At 36.2% G+C, this 20977-nt stretch overlaps 1 protein-coding gene across 8 annotated transcripts in view; it reads left to right on the top strand.

Annotated features, from left to right (window-relative positions):
- PLEKHA7 (pleckstrin homology domain containing A7) overlaps positions 1–20977 on the top strand; it is a 171479-nt gene extending 150502 nt beyond the window's left edge. For 5 of the 8 annotated variants that reach the window (XM_048947782.1, XM_048947778.1, XM_048947775.1 and 2 more), the window contains 12 exons: positions 273–422; positions 2199–2300; positions 5864–5972; positions 7017–7255; positions 7938–8126; positions 8378–8495; positions 9331–9410; positions 9813–10013; positions 13092–13250; positions 14085–14218; positions 14979–15121; positions 17715–20977. In XM_048947782.1, coding sequence (XP_048803739.1) covers positions 273–422; positions 2199–2300; positions 5864–5972; positions 7017–7255; positions 7938–8126; positions 8378–8495; positions 9331–9410; positions 9813–10013; positions 13092–13250; positions 14085–14218; positions 14979–15121; positions 17715–17812 — 1722 coding nt within the window. In that variant the 3' untranslated portion in view covers positions 17813–20977. The remainder of the gene's footprint in view (positions 1–272; positions 423–2198; positions 2301–5863; positions 5973–7016; positions 7256–7937; positions 8127–8377; positions 8496–9330; positions 9411–9812; positions 10014–13091; positions 13251–14084; positions 14219–14978; positions 15122–17714) is intronic. The other 3 variants (XM_048947776.1, XM_048947777.1, XM_048947779.1) reach the window with 3 other exon arrangements.

Here is a 20977-nt window from a genome sequence, read left to right as displayed (position 1 = left end):
CACTGATTTGTGTTTTCCACAGGTTTGACAATTTAAACAGATGCTATAGAAAATATTAGAAATTTTTAAGTGATTAAGGCTCCTGCAGTGTTTCATTCATTTGCATCTTAGTCTCCACAGTAGCAGGGCAGTCCTAACCTAGTGGCTTAGAGGGAACACTGGAAGTGAAGAGTACAGCTTTTATATTCAGAAAGGTAAATTTGTTTATTAAGTTTGCCATCAATGCTGTAAGCTTACTGTTGTCTGCTTTTCTGTTCTCTGCTTCTTCTTAGGACCAGCTGGAGTCTGTTTTGGAGGTGTTACACAGGCAGATGGAACAGTACAAAGACCAACCACAGCATGCGGAAAAGATTTCCTACCAGCAAAGACTTTTGCAAGAAGATCTTATACATATTCGGGCTGAAATATCCAAGGTTTCAACGGTATGTATTTCAGGTTGTTTTCAGAAAACAGTAGCTAAGATGCCAATCAGAGGAAAACTATATATTTTAAAAAAAAATCCTATTGTGAACTGATTTTGTTAAAGTGGAGGATACTAAGTCAGAAAAAAGTTGTATATGAGCTACCACTACAGCTATCCTCTTCGATGCACTCCCTTCAGAAGCTCAGAATTTCATTTAAAAGTTTTGCCTGTTATAAATAGGCCTTAAATTGCAAATCTTTCAGCTAATCCTTTTCACAGTGCACATATAAATGTGAGTCTATGATATTTTTCCAAGGGAGAAGGCTTGGGTCTGTTTGTATTTCAGTCAAAATTTACTGTTACTATTACAACTTAATATTCAAATGCAATTTAATCTTGTATTTTTCTTAAATAAAAATATTTGTAAGAATTGGTGATGAAAGAATAATATAAACCTGGGTGCTGTGTGCTCACTGTATTAATCTTATCTCTCAATAAAAACAGGGTCTGCTCTTCATAAAATTGCTTGAACACCTTTTCTGTAGTAAGATCTGAACGTTGAAATGCCAGCAGGAATTAAATGTATGTGTACAAGGTTTTCTGCCTGCAGAAAATACAGGTGGTCTGTGAAAGTTCTTCACGTTTAATCTGCCAAGTAGCAAGTCATTGTGAGAATAGCTGCACTGGCCCAGTCCAGGGTTTCTTCTCATGCAGTGTTAGAGCTTCAGCAGTGGGCGTAAGGATGTGTTTTGGGAAGAGTAAGGTTAGGAGATGGGCAGTATTTTCTGTGATAATCAATCCAGCTTCTATTTTCTGATTTAAAAAAAAAAAAATAATTCCTGAGACCATTATTTTATGTCTGTTTAGTAATCCTCAGCATATCTAATTTCCAAGTCCGCTTTCCTGTTCAATTCGGCGAACCGTTTGCATCTAAAACATAATTTGACCAAGTATTGTATAGATCTGTTCCCCAGTGTGTGGTCAGGCACTTTGTTGTTTGTTCCGAGCCTGACTCGCACTTGTTTCATGCAATAGACCCTTGTTTGTGTACAAGGGTGGGGAACAACCAGTCATTATCCAATGTGTCAGTGCATCTCATGGTTTTGTAGGCCTCCAGTATTTCTTCTGCTCAACTCCTCAGTTATCTCTTTTCCAAACTTCAGAGGAAAGGAAACCTTCTTCATCACTCTGACTTGAATTTTCACAGTTCTGGGTCAGAAAGCATCCTGTGGTGTCATGGGTGCTGGAAATAATGTAACATAAAAGTGATTAGATAGTTTTATTTTCCAGGTGTCTGCATGTTTATTTGCTTGCAATGACATTGAAACACTGTAATCAGAACTTTAAAACTTTAAACTTTGTATCTTAAAATATCATCTCTGGTTCAGGTGCCTGTTTGAATTTGTGAATTTGTTTGTAGTAGAGTGAGAAGGTAGAAAGGAACTAGAATTTGCTTCCTTCATAGCATAGTAGAATGAGTAGAATTAAACTGTAAACAGCAGTTTTACGCTTAAGAAATGGTTTTGTGTCTGTAACCTAGCAAGAATTTCTTAACTAGGGATTAACTAGGGATTAACTAGTCTTGCAATCAATAAAGCATTTTGAAGCGTATCTTCAAGTTTATATATGTGTGTATATGTATATTTGTATAAAATACAGGCTACAGAACAGATTTTTTTGCTTCTCTTTATAAAGGCAAAAATCCATCTTAACAACACTCAATTGCTCAATTAGAGAATTGATAGTGATATCCTGTTTCATTGTAATTGTGCTAGAGTATTATCTTTGTTATTAGGAAATGGAAAATGCCTGGAAAGAATATCTGAAACTAGAAAAGGACGTGAGCCAGCTGAAAAAAGCCTTACAGGAACAAATGAATAGTTCATTGGTATCTCAGGTGAGTCTGTTTCCAGACACTGGTTTACTTGTGAGAAAATTATCTCTGAACTTGAAAGCTATCACAAGAGAGATGCTCTGTAACTTTTGCATTGTATTCAGCTGTCACATCTTAGTTTGCAGAGTTCCGAAATCTTAACAGCATTGCTGTGCACTAACTAGCTATCTTCTGGATGTCTAATAGTTTCTCATAAGTTTCCTATGCAAGTTTGTCATTTTATTATGTTTTCATTACATGCTGACATCTTGACATTGATAACATTTAATTTATAAGACTATGCAGGACTTCTTAGCCATACGTTTATTTGATCTGACATTGTTGGATTCTTTATCCATTTTTAAGAACATCAGTTTTGGCTTGTTATTGTCATTACTTCCTCTTTGTCATGCCTTCTCTTTATGGAAGTTTTATCTCTGCAGATCGTTTCGTGAAGTGGAATAAGTGTTTAACAGCATCTCAGTTTTAAATCAATTATTCAATTTTGAATCTTGTAGAGAAGCTTTGTTTGAAGCAGATCTATTCTCTTTGCTGAATTGGATGTGGCATATGAGATTAATTCTGCATACCTGCTTATAACTGATGATTTTATTCTTAGGACCAGGAATACTCTCCACGTTGTTTTTTCCATGTCTGTGCACAACAGCTGAATTTTAAAAGACAAAACATAAGAAACAAAGCCAATGTGTTCAATTGGCTGAAACCTTAGCATACTTTTCCAAGTATACTGGATCAAAAAACCCAACATTTTTAATTTACACATTTGCAAAAAGCATCAGATCAGATGCAAGTTAGTATATCTGTTTTCATTATTAATGGATAAACTTGTATCAAAACAAGAGGTGTAAAACCTTCTTAGATGTTTCAATCTTTAGATTCCATTTTCAGCCACTTTTAAATTTGGTGTTTTTATTTTTGTTCTGTGTTTGTAATCAGTTTCTAGAGCCAGAATCTCATTTATTTGAGCTCAGCTGTAGAATACATTGCTCCAAAACATCGCAGAGGTATTTTAGAATAAAAGTCAGGTCTGTATGAAGTTCAGTTGATTAACAAAGGGGATGTTCTACACAGAATGTATTTGAACAAAATACTTTAACAAACAGTTTTTGGTTGTGTATTGAACTCACTTAAAATACTGCCTGTGTTGCAAGTGATGTAGCAGTACAAGTAGATGGGCAGATGGTTTACACAGAACAAATGTTAATTTAGTTTAATTAGCATCTCGTACCAACTTATGCATGAACATACTTATGCATAGGATGTGTTTCATGTGTGCATATTGATATATGTATGTGTGTATATCTATATGTATATATACACACATAAGCACACACACAAATATACATACTTGTTTCTGAATATTTGTTTTGGAGATATGAAGGGGAACTGATTTTCCCAGAAAGTCGTGAATATTCTCAAAATCATATTCCTTCAAAGAAGTATCATTAAAAGTACCCAAAATCATTACAGTCTTTAGATTGCTACCTGGCTGTGAATAGGCTCACGATTATTTATCTGGCATTTTGCAGTAGCATTAGGTAAATAAACACTACTGAAAAAATTATGCATTCTCCATTAAATATTACTAAAAATTCCATAAAATTGCAGCAGTGTGTTGCTATAGAAAACAGCTGATGTTATTTATACATAGCATTGACAGATTAAAAACTAAACGGTTCAAACTACTTGCTCAAAGTAAATCTTACTTTTAAGAGTGTAGCTTTGTTGTCTTTTGTTTAAGAGTCCCACAGTCAGGTATGCTGAAATTAACATAGAAGTATTTTTTTAGTGATAACCTCTCATTAAGTGTTTCTGCTCTAGTTTCACAAATCATTCTAAATTACGTTTCTATGTGAAGGAATTTAGAGAAACTGACACATCTCACCAAACTAACTTTTCATGCTTGCCTATAAGGTACTTTTATGCCCTTTGGTAAACAGCAATCCAGACTTTCATAATTCAAAAATAAATTAATCTTTTTGTATTTTAGATCTACCCCATTTTTTGGTTAAAAAGATTCTCTTTGCATCGAGATTTAAGTAATGGTGGGAAATAATATTAGAAGATCTCACGGTTTGTGTATATTGCTGACCATGCAGTTTCTCCGAGTGATTTCAGAAGCAGGATTTTTTTTTGTGCATGTGGGGATTTTTAACCAGTCTTGAGACGTGATCACTGTAAATCCATCATTCGGTTCCTTGTAGAGTGATTAATCTCAGAAAAACGTAATGAAATGTGCAAATTTATAGTTTGTATCCTGACAGTCTTTCAAGATATCCCATCCATGGAGTGAGATTACTGCAGGCAAATAACGTTCTCCATCATTTAAATGTTTGTGTTCTTGACACCCTGTTTGCTGATCTATAACTTGACTGGACGTATTTTCTGAGCTAAAACAGAAAGCAGAAAGCAATTCATAAGCTTTCTCTAGTTCTGTGAGGTGTAAGAGCTTTTACTAAAGTTTTTCTCTTTCAGGTTTATGAGATTAATTAGTTATTTTGCAGCTCCTGGCAAGTGATAGATTCCTAGTGTTGCTAAGGAGTTTGTAAACAATTCCTAACTAGTGTTGCACAACATTCTGCCTTTATAAAGCCACGTGGAAAACAGTATTATTTATTTTTTTCTTAGTGCTGTTATTTTTTTTTTTTTTAAGGAAGAGTTATTAGGCATTGATTCCTTAGGAAAAGTAATAGATTACAGTAAATTAACAACATTACTTACAACCTGTGGAGGAAAAAAACAAAACAAAACAAAAAAATAACCAACAAAAAAACCACACGCCTTGAATAGCTGTTTTTACCTGTGGTTTATGATTGCAATAAACACGTCTGAAGTGATGGCTTCAGTAGCCACAGCCTCTAGCCACAAGATACACAAAGGCAGAGTCCAGGGGGTAGAGAAAGCTTCCCATTCTTGCCTGCTGGGAAGAATTAGTAGAACAAACAGGACACAAGTTGAGACTTAAGAACATATTATATCCAGTAGGCTTAACCATCCAAGTATAGAAAGAAATTATATTTGTCATTTCTTCTCAGTTAGTTTTGGTTTTATATTTAATTCATTACAGGCTGTTAGACAATTTTATAGCATTATTCATAGAGAGCACATATTTTTTGTTTTTAATATCGGACATTTCCTCTAAATCTGCAATTAATAAATCTGCAACCTTAGCATCCTAATCCTTAGCATGCTAAAGGATTTAAGAAAAGTTCAATTTAAAAGTCTCTGTAAGCTCAGTTTATGTAGAACCAGGATTTTGTAGCCTGAATAATATTGTAGGGAACAATATAGAGATGTCTCATTCCATGTCTTCTCTAGGAAATCTCCCAAGACTCAAAATGCTCTAAATTCTATGGATCTGTGTGCAAGATATGTTGGTCTGTGGGTAATGTGGTTTTTGCTTGTTTTAAACATTAAAATAATTGTGTAACCTATTTTTATGCCTGTAAGTTCTCATGTAAGTTCTGAAACATTAGTTTGGTTTTGGTAAAAGAAATAGAAATCCATTGTAATTTAAAAAGGGATATAATTTTTTGTCCTTTTTTTTTTTTTTTCTAAACTATCAGGAGAAAACACAAATACAAAAAGACTTGTGGAGAATTGAAGATGTTACGGCTGGCTTGAGTGCAAATAAAGCAAATTACAAAACAATAGTGGACTCCATCAAGAATCCAGGTAAAGAGAACATAATTAAAATGTAAAATATATATATATATATACAAATGCAGTTGAATCTTTGAATCTATGTGAATACTTGAGAAGTATGTTCCAGAGCAGAAAACACAGTTCTGATAATTTCTACATTGGAAATCTCTGTATCTTGAGCACATTGTTTTGGCATTTCTTTGGTTGAGCCAGCAAAAAAGCATGTGTTTTTTCTGTTTGACATACTGAAGCATAACAAGCCACAAAAAAGAGAACAATAGCAGTGGGATTAGTTATGCAGGTCACAGAAATAGCTTCACACGTACACCAGACTCATACCAAAGTAGTATCTGTTCTGTATGTTGTCTGGGAGCTCCTCTCTGTGCTCATCTGCTTTTTTTTTTTCCTCTTGGATTCTGCACGACTGCCCTTGCCCCAATTGCCTTCCCCCTTTCCTCTTCAGGCAGGTGCTTGGTGGGCAGGGCAGCAACATCAGCTATGAAATAGAAGAAAGAAAAGAATGTGTGGTCTGCATTTCAATTGCTTTATTATGTTTCAAATAAAAGACAACGCTGGGATACCAAGAGGCTGTTAATGCCTCTTGTAAATTTATGTTGTATTTTGAGTGTCTTTGCTTACCATTTTACACACGGAAATTAAATTGTTCTTGGTGAGATTTTATTTAAGGTATGGCTATTGGTGCTTATACCTTAAGCACAGGTATGTATATCTAGCTCTGTAGCCAAAGGATTATGAGGTAGGGAGCCATATCCAGCCACTGTAATGATTGCATATGACGTGAACTTTTCCTCCTCTCCCTCTTGCCAAGGGATTTGTTTGAATGGTATTAATGTATATTTTTATTTTTAGCCTGAAAGGTTATTTGATCCTCATCAAGAAAATGTTTCTCATCCCTGCCATAAGCCAGCAGTTGTAGATTTTTATATCAAAAAACCCTCAATTTATGTTGGAAATAATTTTGAGAGCTTAATGATATTGATTTCTATTTGTATGAACATTGTTGACAGATAGAAGAAACACAGAATCTAACAGATATGCATATTTCTCCCCTAGAAAGAAAAACAGTGCCTTCATTTTCTCAGTCTACAGTGCCTTCCTTACCGGCTTCTCTCACAACCGTGGAGAGCAAACCTTCAGTTCCACAAAGCCCTCCATCCAGCCTGGTCAAACCTTCCCTAGAGGTGAGACTGTATCCACAGCCTTACTTCCAGGCCAGAACGCAGCAACAAGTACCACAGCTGAAAAAAATTGAGCCACCTCTTCAGTCGCCAGTTAGGCTAATGCCAAAGGTTGTAAGTACTGCTGTTGTGAGCCTTGTTCTCCGCTGTTTCCATTTGCTTCTGACAGAAAGCTTTCATGGTTGCTAAGTGCATGCAATGTAGAGGCACAGCAAAGGGAGACTTAAGGGTTATAATCAAACTGAGCAGTAACAAATACACAAGAGTGTTTAGAATCATAAAATCAACAAGGTTGGAAAAGACCTCCAAGATCATCCAGTCCAACCGTCCACCTATCACCAATATTGCCCACTAAACAGTGTCCCTCAGTACAACATCTAAACATTCCTTGAACACCTCCAGGAATGGTGACTCCCACCTCCCTGGACAGCTCATTCCAGTGTCTGACCACTCTTGGAGAAGTATTTCCTAACATCCAACTTGAATCTCCCCTGGCGCAACTTGAGGCCATTTCCTCTAGTCCTATGTTAGTAACCTGGAGGCTTACTCACAGTAGCTATATAGTGTTTTAGAATGTACCATAGCAGAGCCTTCCTTGCTGTTTAGTTAATTATGCCTTTTGGTTCACTGGTTATTTGCTTTCTTGGGTCTTGTTTGCTTTCAAGAACTCAAGCTTCTGGTGGACAGAGAAGAGCATGGTAAAGCAATTACAAATAATTTGTATAATGTTATGAACTTTCAGACAGTTTATTCCAGACCAGACTGTTTGCCACATACCTGTGCTTTTTCTGACCAGGAAGATGAAGCACCGCCCAGACCACCTCTTCCTCAGTTATACAGTCCTGAAGATCAGCCACCAGCTGTTCCACCACTCCCAAGAGAAGCCACTGTCATCAGACACACGTCAGTGCGAGGCCTGAAACGTCAGTCAGATGAAAGAAAGAGAGACAGAGAACTAGGACAGTATGTAAACGGAGATTATAGGGTGAGCACTCATCGACCATCTGCACTGTAAGGAACGTGTGAACCAATAACAGACAGTAGTGTCTGTGAAATATGTGTACTGCTAGATCTTGTAATGAGAGGGAAGAGAGAGAAAACGGAAGAGATCTGTATGTTACAGTAATGGCAGAGACAGATTCAGTAATGCAGAAACAAAATTGCTGGGATTTGTTTTAAGACTTCAGACTTGCTGTCTGTGATGTCATTTGAGCCAATAAATATCTTTCCACACAGGTAGAACTGCGTTCATATGTGAGTGAACCAGAACTAGCAATGATAGGCGGTGACCTCAGCCAACCTTCCAGTGGTTTTGTAACTGTTGATAGTGGATACCAGACATTGCCTACTCGTGGTAAGCCGGGAATTAACACAGTTGATTTGTAACAGAACTTCTTGCATAGGAGCTTCTCTCTTAGGATTTGCTGGAGACGATCTTTATCTTGAGGTTGTTATTTTTAGGTTAACTGCACAGTGCTGGGAAGTTCTAGAGAATCTGTGATTTTAATGGTGCTATTATGGATTACCACCCTTTGGCAAAGGAGCTTCGTATGTAATTCTTAAAGAAACAAAAAGCATAGCGAAAAAATGAATTTAGCAGTTAGAATATCTCCTGTATTCACAATTGCTTTTCCTTATTATTTCTGTGTTGTATTCACAAACTCAAGTGATTTTTTTTTTTAAAGTATGTGTATTGAAATACATGTAGAAGTCAGTGAAATGGAAGCAGTAAAGAATAAAAATGCGATGCCTCCAAACACTAAATGTGACTTGTCACTAGGATCTCATTGTGCTAAAGTCTTTTCACCATTTAACAGATGAAGTTAGAGAGGATATTTGAGGAAAAGTAGTTTGTTTTTTTATCCCTATAACTCTAAGCACTGTTAAGGTTTGTTCTTCTTCATAGATGTGATTATTTGTAAAGCATATATGTTGTTGTACAGCTGAGTTCACCCCATACTTCATTTAATATATGTTTAAAGTATCAAAGTATCATAGACTTTTGTGTTTTGATCGTTAGTGACTCAAAACAGTTGTGGTTGAAATGAAATTTCCTGCCTCTCATGACCTTCTGAACTGAAGAAAAAAAAAAAAGAGAAATGTGAACTAAAATAATGAAAATATCATAAGAAAAAAGAAAAGTATCTGGCACATCTTGGTTTTAAAGCATTTTCTTTTTCCTTATAAAGGCTTGTCTGGATCAACTTCCAGATTGCACCAGTCATCTACCATTTCATCATATGCAACTCTTCGAAGAGATAGGTCCAAGGTAAGTTTTAAAAGAACATCTGAAGACTACTGTCTTGATCTTCCAAATTTTTCTTAAATCCAGAGTATACGTTGCATAGCTGGAGATGGGATTCTAATGCCATGGGAGAGGACCCATCTCCAATGATTTAATTCTATTTATTTTCTAATTCTCTTAAATGAATCAGGAAGTAGAAAGGCAACTTACTACGTTTCTAATAGATCAATAAAAACAAAGTTTGGAACCAAAATCACCTGTACTAATAGATATTATAACATTGAAATATTCAAATTAATACCAAGCGATAGAGCAAAATCATCTTAATTTAGAAATAAGGTGGGCGAAAGATGCTGCTTATTTGTGTGCTCCTTATAAACTTATTAATTCCAACACATTTTTTTGTGTGCCTTATAACTTCTTCAGGAGAGACCAAAGAGTGCCTTGGAACGTTTATACTCTGGAGACCACCAAAGAGGCAAGATGAGTGCAGAGGAACAACTAGAAAGAATGAAACGACATCAGAAGGCATTAGTTCGTGAACGCAAGAGAACCCTTAGCCAAGGAGAAAGGCAGTCTGTTTCATCTCGGTCTTTCATCAGGCCCATTTCTGCAGACATAGGCTCAGTATGTTAGATATGCCTTAAAAGGACTAAACTAGAAATACCTTTGGATTTATTTTTTTTTTTTCCTGGCAAGCACTTTCACTTGAGTGTGTGTGATGCTTCTAGTATAATTAAATTAGTGTTATACAGTATAAAATGAGTTCAGACAGTGCAGCTAACAGACGGTTGTTTTTTTTACTAGTAGTTACAGTATATGTAGCAGATTTGGCAGGTAAGTTGGTCAGGGGTCAGTGTGCTGAGTGGATGGAGGTGAGACTCTGTTAGAGCGAATTCAGAGATGTGATTGTTTTTTTACTAGAATTGTATTTAGAAAGTGTAAGAAACTTACAGGATTTTCAAACTGCTTCATAATGGAATGGGCCTTTTAGAATGTTCTTACCACGGTTATTCTTCTTTTAAATTCACAAATTAGGCTGCAAGATAGCTGTGCTAATATTAGGCCAAGCAGGTTGTGTGGTTGGTTTTTCTTTTTTGTTTCTGTTTTTAAGGAGAAATGGATAATAAGTTTTGAAACCTAATCACACTCATTAGAAACTTAAGATCAAATTTGTTTCAGTTGCAGCAAGTCCTCCTTTAAAGCTCAACATGTAGAATATTCTAATAAGGCTCAAATCTAAGCTGCTGAAGAAAAGAATTTTTGTTGTGTTCTGAGATTAAATGCTGTACAGAATCGAAGTTTGTAATGATACGTTTTGGATACTAACCAAAGCAATTCTAATTGGTGAAGCTACCCAGTTGCTCACTTGGTGCTAAACCAAGATTGTACTGTAATTGCACTTACGCTGTAGCCTTTTAATTTATTTTTCATTTGGTCCACTGGAGCTTTAGAACGATCACCTTGTTTTACCTAATTCATTGCACAAGATCTCTTGCTTTTAGATTCGTCACTCATCATACCTAATGCCTCTTTTTGTTTGCTCGTTTTGTTTTTAATTTGCAGAATTTTGTAGTTATTTTAAAATTTCTAACTGGACTACTCAATTTTTACCAGGCTTAATTGCATTTAGTACATGTGTGTCAATTGCTGGCATTTAAACCACCCCTTATAATATTCAGCCTTTCATTCCCACCGCTCAGTAACACTATTTTACAGCCAGTTCTTTATATTTACTTTCCCAGTAAATACGAGTGCACAACTCGGAGACATCCATCTATTTTGCCTTCTGTTTTGCAATCACAAACTTATTAAAGGTAGTACGTAATACTTGGGAAATATGGAACTACAGTAGAACCATTATTTTCATATTCTAATTAGAGGAACTAAATCTGAGCTTCTGATGTTTCCGAAGTCTGGCGTAACATACACAAGTTGAATTTAAACATTTTTGTGACACTCCTTATTAACATTTGTGACAAGTACTTTATCTATAGATTGGGTGCCATCTTGGTCTTTTTCTTGCTGTAAAGAATTAAAATTGAGTCTTTCAGCCCTAGCAGTATTTTGCAGAGATCATCTCTTGTACCTACAGGGCTTCAAAACGCAAAAAGCATGTTCAATAGCACAATTACTTACAGCATTGCAATTATTTAGCAGCCAAAATGGCAAACAGTTAAATGTATAATTGAAATGCTGCTCAGTATGTAACATTTGCTTAAAACATGCATTGTATGTGTAACTCGAATTTTTAATCAGTCAGCTCGCAAGTGTAGAATGGCATTTGAAGTATGGATCACAGTACATGGGCTCATTTGTTATATAAAATGCCTTTTTAATGTAAAAGTGCAACATCAAAGCCAATAAAAATTCTGCTTTGTAATAATAGTTTGATGTTTTTCTTACCTACATAACATAATTTGAAGATGATTCTGTGTATTTGAAGTATACTATGTCAATCAGGCCTGGTTCGAATATGAGTAGAATAACAAGTTTGCAGTGTGAGAACAATAAAACATTTTTCCTCCTTTGAATTCCGAAAAAGAAATCTTAATTTTTGAGATGAAATTGCCTTCTTAGGTATATTAACTTCCTTAATATACATGGAGGACATGTGTCTTTTGAGTGAATATCAAGAGCTTGTGCATGAATAGGTTTCAAGTAGATTTAATAATGCAAGTAGCATCCTGGAGGCTAAGGGCTTCATATAGAGTTCAAACTTCAACCAAAGCAAGCCAGAGATGTAATAGAAATATTAGACACTTTTATTAGACGTAATGGCATGCTCTCCTACTCAGGAGGTCATCTTATTGTTTCTGTCCCTTTTCTTCCCCACTGCTTTTAATATGTTTCAAGTCCGTATGGTAAAGTTGCTGATATCTGCTGGATGGGGCGATGCTGCAACAGAGCTTCGTTTTTTGATATTTATGAGCAAATGCATTGTTAGGGCTCTTAAGCTTGAGTTTCTATGGAGCTGTATTGTATGTAGCTGTGAAGGGGCTGCTAAGCAATAATGTGGGAACTCTTAAAATTATGCTGTTTAATTTAACTATGCTCCGATTACGTTATTGCTAAATATTTATCTTGTAAGGAGAATGTGTAAGGTTTTTAATTTTTGCAGGTAGCTGGGTTAATAGAGTGTAAAGTAGCTTAGGAGTTATTAAAGTTACTGTTTGAGTTTCAGACAAGTTAATGCTAGTACTAAAAATACCAACCTCAATCACTGAGTCTTTTTCTAGGAAGACATGTAGAGTTAACAGGCAGTGATTCTCAGCCTGCAGTATTAATGTCCTTTCTGTGTACTGATTTGCAGTGGCACAGCACTGCCTGGTTAGAGTGCCTAAGACAAGGCTAGCACTCTGCATACTTGCTTGTACTGACATCTGTACTTCTGTGGATGTTTGTGCTGGTGCCACGTTCATCAGCATTTGTAACATTGTGGTTAATATACTTGACAGAGTTTAATACAGCTGCACACTGTGTATAAAATTAAACAGTACTCTGAAATCCATTCAGCGTTGCTATATCTCCCAGCCAGGAATTGCCAGAAATACAGCAACATTTTCTCTTTTTCTATCAGTTAAAGAGTTTGCTCTGTGGATTCTCTCAGCAAAATAGCCTTTGCAGACACAGTTATGTACATTGCTGAAAGTTGAATTTGTCAGTATGGTTGAACACTATTAATTGTTTTGTATCTATTACCAGTGGAAGCGAGAGCAAGAGTTTGATTTGCAGCTACTTGAGAGGGCAATTCGTGGAGAAGACAAGGATGAAAATGAATGGTTAAAAGTTCAGCCAGTAGCAGTAGCGGTGACAGAGACAGACCTGGAGCCTCAAGACTACGATTTAGACATCAGCAGAGAGGTAACACTCATAATTTTGCTTCCTATGTATTCCCCCTGATATTAACCTTAAGTTTTATGTAGTTCATTTTCACCTTTTATTTCAAAAGTGAGCTGGAAGCTCAAGCTGAAAGGAGTCTTCTGGGTATTGAAATGAAAGCATACTTTCGGCCTGGCTCTTGGGGTGTCTGTAAGGTTTGTGGGGAGAAAAAATGGAAAGGTTGGCTCTACCTTGTGAAATACATAGGCTTCATGGGGAAAAGAGGTAGTTAGGCAATGTTATATGAGAATTAGAAAAAAATAAGATGACAACATAAAGAGTATTTAAAATAAGAAAGTGCTAAGAGGTAAAAGCTAGTTCCACAGAGCTACCTTACTCTTGGTTTTGATATGGCAGAAAAGGTTCTGCTGGCTTTTCGTGTGACTTCTTGTTCCCGGGGTGAGATTTGCTTTCAGCTCTGGTATCTGAGCGCAGTATTTGTTTGAAATGCGATTGAGCCATCTAGTGGAAAGGGAGGAGTATAGCTAGTGGAAGGCAGAGGTATGTGCTGTTATAAGTGCTACAAGCAGTGTCCTAGTTTGGGCTCTAAAGCTGAGCTGAAGAAAGGCTCCCTATTGATTCAAATTTCTTCTGTAATCCTCTTTAATATTTGTTTGATTTATCTTCTAAAAGAAGGGAAAAAGACACTGTTAAAAGGGCATCAGCTCACTTCCAGAGGGAATGTTTAGAAGCAGGTACATGTATTGACAGTGCAAACCTGTGCTTTATTGTTTTTACTATATTCTTGTGTTAAGAAGATTAAATCTCAAAGTGTTTAAGTCTGGGCTGATAAAACTTGATGCTTTTGTTCCACAGTTGTCAAAACCTGAGAAGGTTGCGATTCCGGAACGTTATGTTGAATTGGAGCCAGAAGAACCTCTTTCTACAGAAGAACTGGCAGCAAGGCAGCGTAAAGCAGAGAAGATAAAGAATATTCTTACTAAATCAAGGTCGGTTATTTTTTGATCTTACACAGAGGTTGGTGTTAAACACTGGAATCTAACTTCATGCAACAGTCTATTTCCTGTACAATTTAATTACGTGAGCAGGGAAAATGCACACAGAATGTATGTATTGTACTTAGCATACTTAAAGTTCCTTTTTAAAGCCAAGTGTCAGAGATTCTAGTTATGACAGATTTTGCATATATCCATTTTCTTGTTTGGAGCACCTTAAAAGTTGTTACTACACAACCTGTAGGTGAGAGTGGGGAGAGGCAAAGGTGCGGATCCAGCCAAAAGCAGGATAAAATTTGGCTACTTCAGGCTAACGCAGAGGCAGCTGAAACATGCATTTTCATGAATGTGGTTACCTCAAGTAACTGTAGTCTCCTAGAAAGAATGTAAATGAGTCTGAACATGAGGACCATCACTTCCTCTGGACAGTAACAAGAAAGGTTATGAACAGATACAAAGAAATAACATTTTTATAGTGCTTTCCTGTAAATAACTTGTTTACTACAAAGGACTTTCAGGTGTACTTAAGGCTAAGCAGAAATTGTGACTGATATGTTAATGGCTGCAATTACTTGTCTTTGTTTGCCATAGTTAAATACAATATCTAACACTGCTTCAAAGGAATTCAGCTGAATACAGAGCTTGCCATATGAGATCCAAACACTACTGTATGCACTGAAGCTTTTTCTTTTCTGCACAGTGGGCTCTTCTTTATGTTTGTAAATGTTAATGTTGTTTTGCACTTTCCTGCTAGTATGCACAATCTGCAGCCTACTGTTGCCCAGGACAAGCACAACTCAGTTGATTTAGATTCACAGCTCCAAGAGCAGGAACGCATCATTACCATATCATACGCTTTGGCTTCTGAAGCCTCTCAGAGGAGCAAGGAGGTAGCAGGTAATACTTAGTTATTTACCAACTAACAGCTGTGTCTTATATAAGCAGCTATCTGCTCATAAAGTTGTGTGTGGTTTTTGCTGAACTCCTGGCCTAAGAGAACTTTTTAGCAATTCATATTCAAAACATTTATATTCAGAATAGCAGTGTGCTGTCTATAGATAGCATGAAGAGAAGTTAAGGTTTATGCTGAGCATTTGACATTCAGTGGGAGAATATACTGTGATCAGAAAGTTTGGAACTTGAAAACTCACTCCACTAATAGCACTAAAAAGTAATAGTTCCAATGAATTCCCTATAATTACATGAAATGAGCTATTTCTGTACCCATTTTTAAAAAGTAAATTGGTCCCTTATTTTTTAAAAAATGGACTTATATATACACACCCTTCTAAATATATATATATATATATATATATATATATATATATATATATATATATATATATATATATATATTTAAAAGAGAGATGCACTGGTTTCTGTGATTCAAAGTATAGTAGAACCACTTGCAGCTTGAGACAGCAGGCTAAAAGTCTTAAAATTGGTATTGGTATATTTCTGTTTGGTGATCAAGATTAGGGACCAGAGCAAGACAAGCACGCATGAACTCTGCTTGATGTCTGGAGATTACTAGACCTGTTGCAATATGTTAGTTAAGATGATAATTTCACTCTCGATTGCTTAATGGTTGAAATAAATAAAAAGTGTCAACAGATTTGTATGGCACGGTAACAGATGCAGCAGTTATTCTAGCCAGTACCTGGGCAGCCATTTATAACTGGCACTGCTCACTGTTCCAATGGAGAATAGAAATAATGGAGTCTTAACTATGATGGAGAAAAGTGTGCCCATTTCTCATCTGAAGCTGTCAGTTTAAATGGATGACACTTGCCACAAAAGCCCTCAAGACTTTCCCAGTAAAGACAGATTATTCTAATATCCAGATACATAATGTGCATCTGTAATAACAGACTGTGGATTGGATATGGCTGTATACTCACAGATTCAGTGGCAACTGAACCTAAGGGGAATGCAGTTTTCAGGGGAAGGGATACGTTTTCAAGTTAAGAATCTTGAGACGAAGGAGAGTTTCAATGGGTGATTTAACTGACTTGAAGGAATAAAAGTGGTTCACTGGGGAGGGTAGACAACAGAAATAAACAGAATTGTAAGGTCCTGGGAGCATTTCAGAAATAGCTTTTCAGATCCTCAGTCTTCTCCACAGGCAGTCTGGTCCCAGTTCTAATAACGAGGTCCTTGGTACTGTAACACTGACTTTCATGTTTTGGTTACGGAGTGGGACTTGGGTGTTTCAGGAGGTATGAACCAACACAGCATTTTGCCATATGAGTTCTAGCTTCTTCTGGGGAAAGCTAACACTCTTGCTTGAAATTATTCCAAATTTTGGAAATTCTTAAAAAAGCAATGAAGCAGCCAGAGTAGTTTAATTTTGACTGATGGTGTGCAATCCGTAAAAAGAAGTTAGGATTTTGGATTATGGGGCATTTTATGATAATCTAAAGTGATTTAAAATGAAAATAATGTGATGCTTCGCACAGCTGATTGCACATTCTAATTTATTCCAATTTTACATATTCCTTCACATTTTGCTCTTTGAATTTAAAATATATATTTTTTGAAGTTGCTTTTTGCCAATGAAGCAAACTGTAGCTGAAAATCCAAACCTACATGTCCAGATTTTGTATCAAGATTTGCTTTGAAAGAGACTCAGGCTTAACTCCTTACATTTTTCTTCTGTGAAGCAGATAACTAACGTTAGGATGCTGTGATAATGCACTTCACTTTCAGTATAGATTGTGCATTTGTCTAATGCCTGTCACGTAGCATTGTAGAGTTCCTCTGAGCTAGTAGGAAATCCACCTCCCAAATAGAAATCCTGCCAAGAATCTGAAAGATTAAAGTAAGATGTACACATTTTATGAATTCAGTTCCTGAATTGTGTTTTTTTGGAAACCTTTAGCCTTCTAAAATGAAAAAGCAGAATTTAAGACTGTTTCAGAATTATTGTCTTTAAATTACTCTGCTTTATAGACAAGAATATTTTTATTCTATTTTATTTTTTATTTTGAAGTTTCAAGCTGAGATCTGAGAATTGATTTATTGTGCACTGCATTACATAAAAAGTTACATATATCTGTAAAATATTGTTTGTGATTTTCTTAATTTCTGCTTTTTATCTGTAACCAATGGAAAGCTGAGAACCTGTACAACCTCAGAAAAATCTCAAAACCAAATTATTAAACAGCAGTGCCCTTCCAGATCTGATTTTAAAGGCAGGATTTGATTGGGGTGCACGAGTGTTGTGTGTTCCTTAGTACGTTCCAGTCATAAGATAATTGTCCAACTTCTCATCAGAAGAATGTTCATTTGCATAATTTAATGTGACTAATAGAAATCCAATTCTAAAGCAATTAGAAATGTTGTTTGTGTTCCATGTAACTACAATAGTGTAACACCTCACTGCATTACTAATCAGGTTCCTTATTCATGTGTTAGAGAATTGAGGTGGCTCTGTTTTAATGTGAATGTTTGATTGTGCAGCCTAATTCCTGTATGTGATCCCTTCTAGCTCAGCAGTTGACCTATCCACCCAAAGCACCCTCACCTTCTGTACCACAGCCACCTCACTCTCCCTTAAGCAATGGATTTCACTACACATTTGTTTAAACACCTTAAAAGTAAGAACTAACTGCTCTTGACACGTCTGATTTACCATTGTATCTTCGCTGTGGCTTGCTGAATTTTTAACCCCTAAATCAGATCCAAATCAAAGCATGCATCCATTTTTCAGAAAACTTTCACTCTTGTATAATAAATATTGCTTCTAATGAGCTAACACAGCTAATAGTCTTCAAATAACTGCTGTAGCTTTCCAGATGAGGAACTTCCATGTCCTCACTGTGGTGAAGGAAAGAGGCGTCTACACTCTTGGTAGCGTGGGGCCAGATTTTCAGCCACATTTGTACTCCTATGGCAAGTGTTGCATACAGCTGTGGCTGCAGCTGAGCTCTGAAGGCAGTTTTACCTGCATGTGACCTGTATGTGCACACTTGCTGCACAAGAGAATTGAAAGTGCAACCAATGTTGTGTATACGGGGGGAGGGGGGGAAGGATAGTTTATGGGCTGATATCTAAAAGTACACAGGCCAAAACTCATGTCTTGTTTGAGATGAGCTGAAAATTTGGCCCTATATAACTATTTCTGCAATACTGTGACTGCTTTGTGTCTTTGTGGGTTTTTGTTTTTTTTTCTTTGCTGGATTGGGTTAACAGAAGTGTTAATTTTTGTCTCTGACTTGGTAATTTTGACATTTCAAGTGTTAAGATAATTTTGTTGTTCTTATAAAGTTATATAAAGAAATACTTATCATCTCTTCTCAGTAGTATTTGCAGTGATTTTTCTATTTGAAATAGAAGAACCTGTCAATATTATAATGCCTAACTGCTGGATGTGCTGTAGTTATAGCACTTGTGTATCTGTAGTTTCCTTCAGAAGTGTTTTCATGTTCCTGATTTCCTTTGGACTAATTTTGTTAACTAATTCTGAACAAGAACTTAAAACAGAGATGAAGCAGTAAAGCAGGTGGATTGAATGAATGCCTTAAATAGTGTTAATCTTTAGATACCTTTGTTTTCAGTTTCACCAATCTGAATCAAGTTCCTCTGCAACAAATACAAACTAAATAAAAGTGAGCATGTTCCAGAAAGGCCCAATGAGGCACTGACCTGTCTCCAGAAATGCTGCAGTAAATGAGAGTAGAGCGAGAGAGAACGTGCAGAGACATTCAGAGCAGTTCTACAGAACTTGGTGGAAATAGCTATTTGTGTTTCTGGTTCTGTTTATCTTTCTGAGAACCAGATTCTAAGCGTCTCTGCTATGACTAACAGTTGACCCTGCTAGGATATTGTCAGGTTTGAGCATGGACCAGGTGAGCTTCCAACCAGAGGTCCCTTTCAAACTCAACCTGATTCCAGGCAGACTTCACATTTATCATATGTCTGTATAAATATACGTGTGTGTGTGTGTGTGTGTGTGTGTGTGTGGTGTGTGTGTTTGAAAAATGACCAAGAAAATAATTGCAATAACCAGCAATATGCAGGGGACCCAACGTTTTGAGTGTGAGCTCAGTGGCATCATGTGACAATGGTTTGCTTAATATTGTCAGTACTAATCTTCTTTCTTTCTGTCTATCTTCAGGACGCTTTAATCCAAACATACATTTCCTGAAAGTGCTTGCTGCTTGGCATCAGTGCACTCGCTTTCATATTTAACCATGTTTTATTTTACTTCACGCCAGCCAAAGCAGTAAGTGAGCAATGATGTAAGAGTCGAAGGCAATCCCACCCCAGTGGCGCCATGTGGAAGAAAGAGGAGATTGATTACGAGCACTCTGTGAAGGCATTCACTGGCTGATCACAGGTTCTTTCTTTTGGAAATATGTTCAGAGAATAATGGGGGATTTTCTATGAAAATGGAGAGAATTGCTTAACATCTTATTTTGACTTCAGTTTAGTTCAGACTTTTTATGTGAATGAATGGCACTTTTAATAAACTCTGTAAAATACTGACAATGTATTTTTAGAACAGAATGTATTTTGGAATTTGTTTAAATCAGGGGCTGAATTCATTTGAAGAGGAACTACTTGCATAGTTGTTACGAGATGCTGTTACTTCCCCCTCAGGCTCAGAAGCACAATGTAAAGTTTTATGGAAAAAAATGCAAGTTGAACAATCCTAGAAACATGTTTGTAGGGTATGGGTAGAGCTAACCCCACTTGAGAGGTTTGCTGTAGGGGTGTTTTGGGCTGAGTACCTTAGCAGAGTTAATCACCCACCCTTTTGCCCATGGAATAATACATTGCAAGGAACTTGTGGTTTGATTTCCTAAATCTCAGTGTAGCTGAAATTTTCCATGAAAGCCATCACAAAAACCAATTTTGAACTCCTGTTTCCTTTTTTGATTGCGTATGATTAGCTTGCTGGTATTGATACACAGCATGCTACGTTGCTCCTGACAGTAGTAACAACCACCTAGCAAAGTATATATATTTTTTGAAAGTTGAGATGTGGAAGAAGGAAACTTTTAAATTAAAGTATGTCACGTAAGCAATAAGAAAAATAGGATGTGTCATTTTACTGGTAAATATATATTTTTTCTTCAGAATACCTATTCAATAAAAAGTACAATATGACGTATTGACTAGTGTTTATGCTGGAAACAGTAAAACTGATGTAATGTGGCACCTGCTAATTTTACATGCAAGTTCACCTCATGCTTAACTTTGCCAAACTTTGAAATTCAGCGTTCTACTTATATGGCAAAGGGTGAGGTGGCTACGAAAGGAGAAAAGAATATGAAATGAATGGGTACAAGTGCTTTACCTGGAAAAAATAAAATAAAATGCTGAGTGCAAGATATGCAGAAATTGCCCCATATTAGGTAGTTGAGTTCAGCTCTAGATAAAGAACAGCTGAGAAATAATTTGCAGTATTTTGTGATACTACTAACTTGTTTATATGCCATATTCAAGTAATAGATACAAAGCCCTGGAAACTGATTGAATTTCAAGTTTCAGACTTTGAGTCAAATCATATTATCTTAACACTGTAGCCGGAAATGTTCTTTAAAATATATATTTAGCTAATGTTATCTATTTTACCTCAATACTGCCAGTATCGACTTCAAAACCTTTTGCCAAAATAATGATTTATTTTTGCCTTTATAAAAAAGTTTTGAGAGCGTAAATGAATATTTTGCAAGAAAACATTAATTTAAATGTAACAGTTTGGAAAATGGTATATGTACAGATTAAACTATTAACATAACTGCC

This window comes from Lagopus muta, chromosome 6, assembly GCF_023343835.1.
Source record: "Lagopus muta isolate bLagMut1 chromosome 6, bLagMut1 primary, whole genome shotgun sequence".
In the NCBI taxonomy this organism is placed as follows: domain Eukaryota; kingdom Metazoa; phylum Chordata; class Aves; order Galliformes; family Phasianidae; genus Lagopus; species Lagopus muta.
This window is presented reverse-complemented; position numbering and strand designations above follow the sequence as displayed.